General features: G+C 36.8%; 1 protein-coding gene across 2 annotated transcripts in view; it reads left to right on the top strand.

The window, feature by feature from the left end:
• The window catches only part of DYNC2H1 (dynein cytoplasmic 2 heavy chain 1), a 414,726-nt gene that overhangs the window by 54,759 nt on the left and 345,972 nt on the right, over nt 1-13,995 (top strand). For both annotated transcript variants that reach the window (XM_036745232.1, XM_036745230.1), the window contains exons 16-18: nt 3,741-3,880; nt 7,162-7,390; nt 13,520-13,647. In XM_036745232.1, coding sequence (XP_036601127.1) covers nt 3,741-3,880; nt 7,162-7,390; nt 13,520-13,647 — 497 coding nt within the window. The remainder of the gene's footprint in view (nt 1-3,740; nt 3,881-7,161; nt 7,391-13,519; nt 13,648-13,995) is intronic.

The following is a 13,995-nucleotide window of genomic DNA, read 5'->3' as shown; positions in this document are numbered from 1 at the left end:
CTTTTTGGGATCATTTTGAGGAGGCGATCTATGGATTCTTTCAATTTCTATTTTATCCTCTGGCTCTAGAATATCAGGGCAGTTCTCCTTGATAATTGCTGGAAAGATGATATCTAGGCTCTTTTATTGATCATGGCTTTCAGGTAGTCCAGTAATTTTTAAATTCTCTCTCCTGGATCTATTTTCCAGGTCAGTGGTTTATCCAATGAGATATTTCACATTGTCTTCCATTTTTTCATTCCTTTGGTTCTGTTTTATAATATCTTGATTTCTCATAAAGTCACTAACTTCCACTTGCAGCAATCTCATTTTTTAGGTAGTTTTTTCTTCAGTGGTCTTTTGGACCTCCTTTTCCATTTGGCTAATTCTTCCTCTCAAGGCATTCTTCTCCTCATTGGCTTTTTGGAGTTCTTTTGACATTTGACTTAGTCTATTTTTTAAAGTGTTGTTTTCTTCAATTTTTTTTTTCAGTATTTCTTTGGGTCTCCTTTAGCAAGTCATTGACTTGTTTTTCATGTTTTTCTCGCATCATTCTCATTTCTCGTCCCAAGTTTTCCTCTATTTCTCTAACTTGCTTTTCCAACTCCTTTTTGAGCTCTTCCATGGCCTGAGACCAGTTCATGTTTTTCTTGGAGGCTTTTGTTGTAGGCTCTTTGACTTTGTTGACTTCTTCAGGCTATATGTTTTGGTCTTCTTTGTCACCAACGAAGGATTTCAAAGTCTCAGAGTGAATCTGAGTCTGTTTTCGCCGCCTGGCCATGTTCCCAGCCAACTTATTTGACCCTTGAGATTTTCGTCGGGGTATGACTGTTTGTAGAGTAAAGAGTACTTTGTTCCAAGCTTGAGGGGATGCGCCATTGATTTCAGAGCTATTTCTGTACAGCCAACTCTGCCACACCAGCATTTCTCCTTCCTCAAGAACCACCAACCCGGACCTGATGCAAATCTTCAGCAGGCTCTGCAGTCCTGCTCTGATCCGCCACTTAATTCCTCTCACCACATGGGCCTGGGGCCTGAAGTAACTGCAGATGTAGTTCTATAGCTGCACCTCCCTTGCTGCCCCTGGGGCGGTGGCCAAACCGCAAACTCTGTCCCCTGCAGCTTTTCCCACTAACCTTCTCTGTTCTCTTTGGTGTTTGTGGGTTGAGAAGTCGGGTAACCGCCACAGCTCACTGATTCAGGTTGCTAGGGCCTGTCCTGCCCGGCTCCTGATCTGGTTGGCCCTGCTGTCTCCCACGCTGAGCTCTGCTCCCCTCCATTCCGTGTGTGATAGACCTCATCCAGTGACCATCCAGGCTGTCCTGGGCTGGATCCCTCCTTCCCTCTGGTATTTTGTGGGTTCTGCAGTTCTAGAATTTGTTCAGAGCCATTTATTATAGGTTTTTGGAGCTACGTGGTGGGGAGCTCATGCAAGTTCCTGCTTTCCAGCTGCCATCTTGGCTCCACCCCTGGAAGTCCTTGTTGAATTAAGGAACGTTTTAATTATATTTTACATTTATTCAGTGTGAATAAATGGGTACATCCCCTGAACAGAGTAAGGGGAGTACCACCAGTGAATACTTGATGTAGACATTTCTGTTCTGTGCTGTCTGAATGATCAAAACTTTCCCACTGTCTTTGAAGCAACTTTAACCTTTTTTCATGGTTTTCTTCATTGGAAACAGTATACCTTATCCTAATTGTATTTTACTTCTATCTTCTTCATTTGAATAGTTAGTTAAGTCCTTGAATCAATTTCTAGTTCTCTCAAATCAAAGAATAGTTAACGTTTGTTCTTATGGGAGGTTAGCTCCGTATCTAGCCATTAATCAGTGAAATATTTATTGATCACTAATTATATGCAAGGAGAGCATTCCTTAAGCAACTGTGGGCAGTATTTGAATTGCAAGCATGGTACTGTGGAAAGATTTTTATTTAGAGGAGGCAAAAAGAACTGGGTGTGAATACTGCCTTGGGCATTACCTGTGTGATTTTGTACAAGTCACTTCATCTCCTCGACTTCAGTTTCCTTACTTATGCAGTGAGTAGATGGGACTAAAATACTTCCAAGGTTCCTTTCAGTGCCAAATCATCTTACGATTCTTGCCAAGACTGGAGACAAGGCAATCAAGGGTAAGAGTGGCATATAACATATACTCATTTGTAAAATCTTGCAGAGGAAATTTGATGGGAGATCTGGAGTAGTATTGTGTTCCAAGGAGAACAACAAGTAGATGAAAATAGAGTATACCTTCTGCAAATATTCCTATAATGGTCTCATCATATATGACATTGGAGGAGCCATATTTAGACTTTTGATTCAGTCTCCAGTGTGCTTTATGAGGAAGTAGAAATGGCATTTAAGAAAATGAAGTTGGGAAAAGCAGTGTACCAGCTCAAATATTTCTGAAAATTTTTTTTCTGTAAGCAACACAATCTTGAAAACATTAAGGAATCAGTTTTCAAGATATATGAAAGGATGAGAATGAATTCCAAATAACTGGAAAAAATTAACAATATCACTACACAAAAATATATTTGATAAGTTATTATTAGAACTTAGATAAGTTATTAGAACTGTCCCATATACTTTTTCATCTTACTAAAATCTTTTTGTGAATGACCTAAAATATTGAGGATGTCCTTGATGAAAATACTAATGAGCAGATAGAACTTTTGCAAATGGCTTTTAATAGTTGACTTCATTTTCAGTCACACAAACAACACAGGGACTTGATGAATTCAAGATCCTGCTGCATTTATTGCTTATTCATTGTAAAAAAAGGTCTTGACTGAGACTTTCCCATTAAAAGGTATTTTCAGTGTATGTTAAGATCATACCAGATTCCTTGTAATCACAGAGATACAACTGTTTAACGACCCTTTATCAATATTACATTATGTTGATAAATGTGGAGATATATACTCTCCAGGGCTATTTACCACTTTTATGGAGGATGCCTCTTACAAAGGACAAATGGTAAGTGAATTCTATATAGATGGTGAGGTCCTCTAGATCAGAGATATCAAACTCATAGTCCACAGGGACCTGCAAAACATCCTGTAGAACTAGGTTAAAATGTAATCGTGAAAGGTTTAACAAAATAAATAAAAATACAGTACTACATACATAATATTAATTTATGCTTTTCTCATTCAATATGTGACCCACAGGGATCCATTTCTTTTGGAGTTTGACACCACATAGCTGTCACTAAACCATATATGAGGATCTTAGGGAGCCAAATCTTGACTTAGGAAATCATACATATTTATATATTTCTCTTTTTATTAATACATCAGCACATTAAAATCAGATAGGAACTAATTTTAATCTGTTTTGGGTAGTAATCAGGAATATTGAGGACAAATGCTGCAAAATGTTTGGCACCACCAGTGCAGATAGATGTTCCTGGTCTGGAAGACCTGCATCAAAATTCTGTCTCTGATATTTGTTGCACATCCCAGAGCAAATACTTTACCATTTGGAGATTTAGTTTCATTATCTATAAAATGGGCATGGTAATAATTGTATTACTTATTTCAAAGAGTTGTTATGAGGAAAGTACTTTATAAGTAATAAAGTGCTATAAAAATAAAAACTTTGTATTTAGAAATTATTATTAAAATATTTGAGTTGAAATTGAGATAGTTATTTCATTTAAAGATTGATGTTTCAATGATATTTAATGTATTAACATAAGAATATTAAAAGATAGTATGCTATAACCTAATTCTAACTAAATAATGTTATATTTAAGGGATTTCAAGCAAGTGACATGCATGCATGGAAGCAGCACTGGAATCATCAGCTCTACAAAGCCCTGGAGCATCAGTACCAAATGGGACTCGAAGCACTTAATGAGAATCTGCCAGAAATAAACATAGATTTAACTTATAAGTAAGAAAAATTTCACCACTGTTTAAAACATAGTGTTTAATTTTTTTTAGTTGGGGATTTTTAATTTGTTCATTTTTTAGTTTTTTTTAGTTGCATGCCCAATTCATTTATCTGCTCTTTTTTAAGATTTTAGAAATACACATTTTTTCCTAAGTATTTCTTTATCTGCATCCCACAAATTTTGGTATGTTGTCTAATTGTTGTCATTAACTGTATTAAAGATAATAGATTATTTTTATGATGTATTCTTTGACCCCCACATTCTTTAGGATTAGATTATTTCGTTTCCTGTTAATTTTTAATCTATGCTTACAAGGCCCTCTATTGAATGTAATTTTTATTGCATAATGGTTTGAAAGTAGTGCATTTAATATTTCTGCTTTTCTACATTTGCTGGTGAGGTTTTTATGTTATAATACATGGTCAGTTTTTGTTACTGTGCTATGTAGAACTGAGAAAAAAGATCGACTTCTGTCTGTTCCCATTCAGTTTTCTTCAGAAGTCTATTCTATTTAACTTTTCTAAATTTCTCTTAATCTCTGTAACTTCTTGTTTATTTTATGGAAGATTTATCTAGTTCTCAGAAGGGAAAGTTGAAGTCCCCCTCAATATAGTTTTACTGTTTATTTTCCTCCTATAACTCATTTAACTTTTCCTTTAAGAATATTTAGTGCATATATGTTTAGTGTCAGTATTACTTCATTGTGTATAATACTTGAATAAATATCTCCTTTAATTAGGTCTGTTTTTGCTTTTGCTTTGTCTGAGATCATTGTTGCAGCTCTTGCTTTTATACTTAAGCTGAATCATATAGATTCTGATCCAGCCCATCATTTTAATTCTCTGTATGTCTTTTTGTTTCAAGTGTGTTTCTTGTAAAACAACATGTTGTTGGATTCTGGTTTCTAAACCATTTTATTCCTTTCTATTTTATTGTTGAGTTTATCCCATTCACATTCACAGTTATGATTGCTATGTATTTTTTCCTTTATCCTACTTTGTCTTTTCATCCTCTTTTTTTTACCCTCTCCCTCCTCAAAAGTGTTTTACTTCTCACCACTGCCTCCTTTAATCTTCCTTCCCTATTATCACCATCCCTCCTTTCTCTTTATCCCTTTTATTCTTACTTCTCTTTTGGGTAAAATAAGTTTCTGTACCCAACTGAGTGTGAGTATATATCTTCCCTCTTTGAACCAGTTAAATGAGAGCGAGGTACAAGCATCCCTCCTATTTTCCCCTCTACTGTAAAAGCTCTTCCTTGTGAACCTTTTTCATGTGAGATAATTTTTTATTATTCTTCCTCTTCCCCCCTTTCCCAGTGCATCCCTCTTTCTCCCTCCTTTTTTTGAGTTCATCTCAACATAATTAACTCACAGCTGTTCCCTCTATACAGAATCCTGTTCCCTCTATATAGAATCCTTCCAACTGTTCCAATAATGGCAACTTTCTTAGGAGATAGTATCATCTTCCCATATAGTAATGCAAATGATTTCTCTTTCCAATTAACATTTTCATGCTTCTCTTGAGTCTTATGTTTGAATGTCACATTTCTTGTTCAGGTCTGGTCTTTTCATCAGGAATGCTTGAAAATCTTCTATTTCATTAAAAATCCATTTTTTCCTCTGAAGAATTACACTCAGTTTTGCTGGGTAGGTTATTCTTGATTGTAATCTTACCTTCTTTGCCTTCCAAAATATCCTATTTCACATCTTCTACTTTTTTAATGTAACTATTAAATCTTATGTGATCCTGAGTGTGGCTCCATGGTATTTGAATAGTTTCTTTCTGGCTGCTTGAAGTGTTACCTCCTTGACCTGGGAGCTCTGGAATTTGGCTATAATATTTTTAGGAGTTTTCATTTAAGGATCTCTTTCAGGAGGTGATTGGTGGATTCTTTCAATTTCTATCTTATTCTCGGGTTCTAGGATATTGGGACAGTTTTCCTTTATAATTTCTTGAAATGTGATATCTAGGCTTTTGGGTCTTACAATAATTCTTAAATTATCTGTCCTTGAACTATTTTTCTGACCAGTTGTTTTTCTGATGACGTATTTCAATTTTTCTTCTATTTTTTTTCATTCTTTTGACTTTATTTTGTTGTTTCTTGATGTCTCATGGTGCCGTTAATTTCCGCTTGCTTAATTCCAGTTTTCGAGGAATTATTTTCTTCAGTGGATTTTCATATATCTTTTTTACATTTGGCCAATTCTGCTTTTTAGGGTATTAATGTCTCTTTTACCAAACTGTTAGTTCTCTTTTCATAATTTTCTTGCATTTTTTCATATCTTTTCCCTGTTTCCCTTCCATCACTCTTATTTATTTTTATAATTATTTTTTGCTCTTAATTTAATTCTCCCAGGAATCTTGTTGAGCTTGTGTCAGATCTGCATTTTTCTTTGAGACTTTGCCTATTATTTGTTTTCACCTCATGATCTTATGCATTTATGTTTTGATTTTCCCTGTCACCATAGTAGCTTGTTATGGTTATGTTCTTTTTTTTTTTATTTTGGTTTGTTTGCTCATTTTCTAGCCTATTTCCAACCTATTTCTTGACTTTGAACTTTATGTTAGAGTTGGGTTCTGCTCCCCTGGAATGGAGATGAAGGGGTACTGTCCCAAGCTTGAGGCTTTTTTGCACTGATGTTTTCATAGCTAGTTCTGTGAGTTCATAAGTTTTTGGAAGTTCCAAGGGTATGTGATCCTGAGAGAGGTGTGGTCACTGCTCTCTTGGTCTGTGCTCTGGTTGTTATCCAGGAAGAGCACTTCCTTGCAACCCCCAGTGATTGCTCTGCTCCTCAGGCCTCCAGCTAACCTTGCGACCACAATCACAACTCTCCACTACGGAACTGTGTATGGGCAGTGGAGTTGCCAAAGAGTGCCCATTCCTGCACCCAGTGCGAGCATGGGAATCTTCTGTAATGATCTTCTGAATAATTGTGCAGTCCCTTTACTGACTCTGGCCTGAGAGCACCTGATACTACTGCTGCTGTTGATGCAGTCTTCAAGGCCCACAGCTGATATTGCCAGTGTGTGGGCTCTGTGTCAGTCTCTGTCCCAGTGTCACAGACCTTTCCTTCTGACCTCTTAAGTTGTCTTGTGCTGGAAAAATCTTTTGTTGGCTCTGCCACTCTAAAATTAGATTCAAGGCATTATTTTAATGTTGCTTGGAGGGGGATGTTGGAAGAACTCAGATGTAATGCTCCTTCTTTTCTGCTATCTTGGCTCTGGCCCTCCTAATTTCTTTACAATTTTTATTCAAAAATGATTGGTTCAATTTTTAGACAAGGAAGATTACAGTTCAAACCTCCCTTTGAAGAAGTCCGGGCTAAATATTACAGAGAAATGAAGAGATTCATCAGTATCCCAAACCAGTTTAGAGGAGTGGGTGATGCAGGAGATGAAGGTATCTTTACTATTATGATTGAAAGAAATGCAAGTGGATTTCTGACTATTTTCAGCAAAGCAGAAGATCTGTTCAGAAGACTGGCAGCTGTTTCAGACCAACTTAAGGTAATGATTATGCATTTTTTCGTTGTATATTTTTTCCATTCTTTTTGACATAGTTTATTTGAATGATTTTACAGTAAGCGTATAGTAATTTTTATTGGTAGCAATAAATGTGAAAATTTGTATTTCCCTTGTGTATAATTAGAAAATCCATGTAGTGTAGTGGGTAGATTACTAGACTAGTAATATAAAAAATAAAGGTTTGAATCTTGCTTCTTACATTGATTTGTTATGTGTGCATGAGAAAATCCCTTCCCTTCTCTGAGCCTTAATTTCTTCATCTCTAAAATGGGCATAGCTGTAGTATCCACAATGTTGTTGATACTACACAATTCTCTCAAACGAGAGAATGCATAAAAATGGTATAAAGTCCTACATAATTGCCAGATTTTATTCTTATTAACTCTGAAGAATGTAGCAAACCAATGAACCATATTTAGGGATTCTTTTATCTGTAGTTTTTACTGCAAGGTAAAGAAAAGACAAAATGTCAGTAGAGAAGGTATTCCTAAATATTTTTATAGCATTTTGATTTTTATTTCAAATACATAGACCTTCAGATTCCATAATCTGGTTAGCATCTAACCTAAATCTGCCAAAGGTTTAAGCATATGCTAAAGTAGAGGCAATATAATAGTCACCCCTACTTGAGTGTGGTGCTCCTGTGACAGAATTTTTCCATTAATATAGTTCTATATAATAATATACAATATTATATATAATCCACAAGTCATATATAGCAATGTGTAACATATATATATCTATATCTTTGTCTATATCTATCTCCACATGACTTAGATTTTAGTTTTGTTTGAGATTCTTCAATAGCCTTATGACTGATTAGAAATTTATATGAATAGACACATTCTTTCTTATCTTGCTTGTTTTCGGCCTAACTCTATGGCTATGGCTACCATTGCTCCCTGATCAGTTTATGGAAAAAAGATTATGGTTACCAGGTTGACCATATTTGTTTGAATTATTTTTTCAGCAGTATAACAGCTGACCAGTAAGCAAACATATGACAGTTAAGTTGGTTTGAATATTCACGTGATTGATTTTTCAAGGCATTGTCATTATTTTAGAAAAAACCCCAAACCTTGATGATTTAAGAAATATCCTATTTAAGTAACACTATACTAAGATTCAGCACAAATTTTCATAACTTGCTAAAACTATAAAACATTTTATATGTTTTAAAAGTTTGCCCTTCTTGCCTACTCCTGCTCTGTCTGCTTTACTCATAAAGGTCAGTTTAAAATGATGATGATATATAAAGCTTAAAAGTGGTTTACATGTAACTCCATCACAGGTCTTGGAAACAAAAAGATTGGGATTAACTGATTTTTTTGGAGGGGGGATTAGCTGATTTTTGACATTGAATATTTTAGAGTTTTGAATTCTGTCTGTTCTTTTATTTTTTCTATACCACTATCAAGTATAAAACTCCTTCCTACTCAAACCTGTAACAAAAGATCATTGGTTATATGCTGCAACACAATAATGAAAGTACTCTATTTAGAGGAGGCAGGAAAATCATTGCTATTTTCTAGTTTTAACATGCTTAAATTGTTTAAAAAATTCAGGTGACATCATTTTCCAAGGAACTAAGTTTAATAGTTTATTGTAAACTTTGCCGAAAGATTTTGAGTTCATGCTGTGGAAAAAGGATCAGGATTTTGTTGTTTCACTTTTATATCCCCATACCCTCCCCCTCTTATATCACCATATAGCACAGGTCTTTCTTCATATGAGAAGGTTGGTTAATGTTGATTCAATTGAAAAATAATATTGAGTTCCTAATATATATATTTCACAATATAAATCATATAATGAAGCTCCAGGTATGTCCAGGGTTATTTATTCTGCTAGGCAAGATGACATATTCATCCTAGGACATTAGGGGAAGTTGAGTTTAAAATCTGCTGCATCTTCCATATGAATTTATTTTTATTCTTGCTTTAAGGGAAAAGATTCTTTTTAGGATTTGAGGAAGACAAAATATGATACCTGTAGGTTTAAATTGGCAAATCTACATTGAATGTTATTATATTGGAGCTCAGTTACTTATTTGCTGAGAATTATTAGGTCACTAACCTGAGCCTTTATGAGCCTTTTGCTTTTTGGCTTTATGAACTAATAGGGAGAGGCTCATCTTCTCCCTTTGTTGTGTTGTCTTACTAAGTATTTCCCAGAAGTAACAGAGGTTTGATAATAGAATTTCATCTTAAGACTTATTTTTGTCCTAGCTATTTTTCATGTAAGAAATATACAGAAATCTTGTGGATAATGCCAATAGTCATTTTATTGAGTAGTTATTAGAATTCAGAGGTGGAATGGTATAGTGGAAAGATAGTTAGACTTGGAGTCAGGAGAGGTCTGAGTTCAGATCCTGGCTCCAATACTTACCTAGCTTTGTGCTTATGGACAAAGCATTTATTAAGAGCTTGCTATGTACCAAAAACTGTGATAAGCACTGGGGATATAATTAACAACCAAAAAAGAAAAACAGTCTTTCCTTCAAGGAGCTTATATTCTAATGGGGAAAGACAATATGTAAAAGGGAACTAAAAAGTTGAAGTACCTTTGAGTGGGGGATGATACTGATGTCCAGAGAATCATAAGCAGAGCTAAGGGGAAGAAGGTGTGATTGGCTTGCTTGGGTTCTTCCTCAGACTGGAAACACTGGGAGGACTTAGCCAGTGGGAGAAGAGGGCCTCAGGATTGGGGGGATGTTCCAGGGTGAGAAGACCACAAGGGATGAGGGAATTTCTAGGGTGAAAAGGGAGGGCTTTTTTTTGCAATTTTTAAAAATTTAAAAATTTAATTTATTTAATATATTTAATTTTCAGCATTGATTTTCACCAGAGTTTGAATTACAAATTTTCTCCCCATTTCTACCCTCCTGCCCACTCCAAGATGGTGTGTATTCTGTTTGCCCTGTTCCCCAGTCAGCCCTCCCATCTGTCATCCCACTCCCCTCCGATCACCCTTTCCGTTCTTCTCTTGTGAGGGCAAGATAAATTTCTGTGCCCCATTGCCTGTGTATCTTATTTCCTAGTTGCATGCAAAAACTTTTTTTTGTTTTTGAACATCTGTTTTTAAAACTTTGAGTTCCAAATTCTCTCCCCTCTTTCCTTCCCACCCACCTTCCCTAAGAAGGCAAGCAATTCAACATAGGCCACATGGGCATCATTATTTAAAATGCTTCCACAATACTCATGTTGTGAAAGATTGACTATGTTTTGCTCCTTCCTAACCTATTCCCCTTTATTGAATTTGCTCCCTTGACCCTGTCCCTTTTCGAACGTGTTTGTTTTTGATTACCTCCTCCCCCTGTCTGCCCTCCCTTCTATCATCCCCCCTTTTTTACCTTCTTCCTCCTTCTTTCCTGTGGGGTAAGATACCCAATTGAGTGTGTATGGTATTCCCTCCTCAGGTCAGTTCCAATGAGAGCAAGATTTACTCATTCTTCCTCAGCTGCCCCCTCTTCCCTTCCTACAGAACTACTTTTTCTTGCCACTTTTATGTGACATAATTTACCCCATTCTATCTCTCCCTTTCTCCCTCTCTCAATATATTCCTCTTATCTCTTAATTTGATTTTATTTTTTTAGATATCATCCCTTCATATTCAACTCACTCTATGCCCTCTCTCTCTCTCTCTCTCTCTCTCTCTCTATATATATATATATACACGCGCACACACACACATATACATATACACACCTACATGTATACATACATAGACACACATATATGTGTGTCTATGTATGTATGTATATATACATATATATATACACACACATATATGTGCATATTCCTTTCAGCTACTATGATACTGAGGTCTCATGAATCATACACATCATCTTTCCATGTAGGAATGTAAACAAAACAGTTCAGCTTTAGTAAGCCCCTTATGATTTCTCTTTCTTGTTTACCTTCTCATGCTTCTCTTGATTCTTATGTTTGAAAGTCAGATTTTCTATTCAGCTCTGGTATTTTCACTGAGAAAGCTTGAAAGTCCTCTATTTTATTGAAAGTCCATATTTTGCCTTGGAGCATGATACTCAGTTTTGCTGGATAGATGATTCTTGGTTTTAATCCTAGCTCCATTGACCTCCGGAATATCGTATTCCAAGCCCTTCGGTCCCTTAATGTGGAAGCTGCTAGATCCTGTGTTATCCTGATTGTGTTTCCACAATACTCAAATTGTTTCTTTCTGGCTGCTTGCAGTATTTTCTCCTTGACCTGGGAGCTCTGGAATTTGGTGACAATATTCCTAGGAGTTTTCTTTTCGGGATCGTTTTGAGGAGGCGATCTGTGGATTCTTTCAATTTCTATTTTACCCTCTGGCTCCTAGAATATCAGGGCAGTTCTCCTTGATAATTGCTGGAAAGATGATATCTAGGCTCTTTTATTGATCATGGCTTTCAGGTAGTCCAGTAATTTTTAAATTCTCTCTCCTGGATCTATTTTCCAGGTCAGTGGTTTATCCAATGAGATATTTCACATTGTCTTCCACTTTTTCATTCCTTTGGCTCTGTTTTATGATATCTTGATTTCTCATCAAGTCACTAGCTTCCACTTGCAGCAATCTCATTTTTTAGGTAGTGTTTTCTTCAGTGGTCTTTTGGCCCTCCTTTTCCATTTAGGTAATACTGCCTTTCAAGGCATTCTTCTCCTCATTGGCTTTTTGGAGCTCTTTTGCCATTTGAGTTAGTTCATTTTTTAAGGTGTTGTTTTCTTCAGTGTATTTTTCAGTACTTTTTTGGGTCTCCTTTAGCAAGTCATTGACTTGTTTTTCATGTTTTTCTCGCATCATTCTCATTTCTCTTCCCAATTTTTCCTCTATTTCTCTAACTCGCTTTTCCAAATCCTTTTTGAGCTCTTCCATGGCCTGAGACCAGTTCATGTTTTTCTTGGAGGCTTTTGTTGTAGGCTCTTTGACTTTGTTGACTTCTTCAGGCTATATGTTTTGGTCTTCTTTGTCACCAAAGAAAGATTCCAAATCCCAGACTGAATCTGAGTCTGTTTTTGCTGCCTGGCCATGTTCCTAGCCAACTTACTTGACTCTTGAGTTTTTCGTCAGGGTGTGACTAATTGTAGAGTAAAGAGTACTTTGTTCCAAGCTTGAGGGGATACGCCATTGTTTTCAGAGCTATTTCTGTACAGCCAACTCTGCCACAACAGCACTCCTCCTTCCCCAAGAACCGCCAACCTGGACCTGACTCAGATCTTAAGCCGGCTCTGCACTCCCATTCTAATCTGCCACTTAATTCCTCCCACCAGGTGGGCCTGGGGCAGGAAGCAACTGCAGATGTAGTTTTGTAGCTGTACCACCCCTGCTGCCCCCGGGGTGATGGCCAAACAGCCAACTTTCACTCTGTCCCCCGCAGCTTTTCCTACTAACCTTCTCTGTTCTCTTTGGTGTTTGTGGGTTGAGAAGTCGGGTAACTGCCACAGCTCACTGATTCAGGGCGCTAGGCCCTGTTCCGTCCAGTTCCTGGTCTGATTGGTCCTGCCACCACCCACACTGGGCTCGGCTCCCCTCCGCTCCCAGCTCTGTGCGCGATAGACCTCACCCAGTGACCATCCATGCTGTCCTGGGCTGGATCCCTCCATCCCTTTGCTATATTGTGGGTTCTGCAGTTCTAGAATTTGTTCAGAGACATTTTTTATAGGTTTTTGGAGGGACCTGTCTGGGAGCTCATGCAAGTCCCTAGTTTCCAGCTGCCATCTTGGCTCCGCTCCCAGGAAGTTTTAAACATGGAAATTTTCTTTTCCTTAGGACTGGATCAGCAGAAATTCAATAAAAGTTCCAAGAATCGTGGTTAAAACTAAGGACTGATTGACAACATTTTCATTTAGTTAATATCATCTATATTGAACAAAACTTGAATTCTTACGAAGTAAAAGTGACTTTCCCAAGATCATGTGTGGTTTTACGGAGTGTTTACTAGTTAGTAACAGGACTCTTAGAATTTACATTGTATTTGTGAATTGTCACTCAGTGCATCATTTTACAATTGCCATTTTTTTCATTGATCATATAGGTATAGTCTAGATTTGTAAATATAAACTAACAATGCTTCTTATTCTGAAATCATAATTCTCTTATATCTTTGAAAAGGAATGGGTTGTCATTGGACAACTAGATATGGAGGCTCTTGTGGAAAAGCATCTCTTCACTGTACAAGATTGGGAGAAAAATTTTAAAGCCCTCAAAGTGAAAGGGAAAGAAGTGGAACGACTTCCAAGGTACAGGAATTTGCATAACAGATTAGTTTTACATTCTTTTAAAAATAAATTTTTATTTTTATCTTTAATTTTTACATTATCTAATTTTTTCCTTGTATTCCTCTCCTCTCCTCCCAGAGATCTGTCCCATATAACTGTTAAAATAGTTTGGAGATACCCTGTTTCCCAGAGCTAAGAGGTTGTGCCCTGAGCTTGGCATAACAATAACTCTTTGTGCTCGAGATGATATCACCCTCTGGCAAAGTGTATTGCTTGGACCCAGCACCAAGTGTTCACTGATGGGTTTAGCTTCCACTGTTTCCCCAGGGCCATCCATCACATATTCACAATCCCTGTTCGTTGTCACTG

Source organism: Trichosurus vulpecula, chromosome 2 (genome assembly GCF_011100635.1).
Source record: "Trichosurus vulpecula isolate mTriVul1 chromosome 2, mTriVul1.pri, whole genome shotgun sequence".
Taxonomy (NCBI): Eukaryota; Metazoa; Chordata; class Mammalia; order Diprotodontia; family Phalangeridae; genus Trichosurus; species Trichosurus vulpecula.
This window is presented reverse-complemented; position numbering and strand designations above follow the sequence as displayed.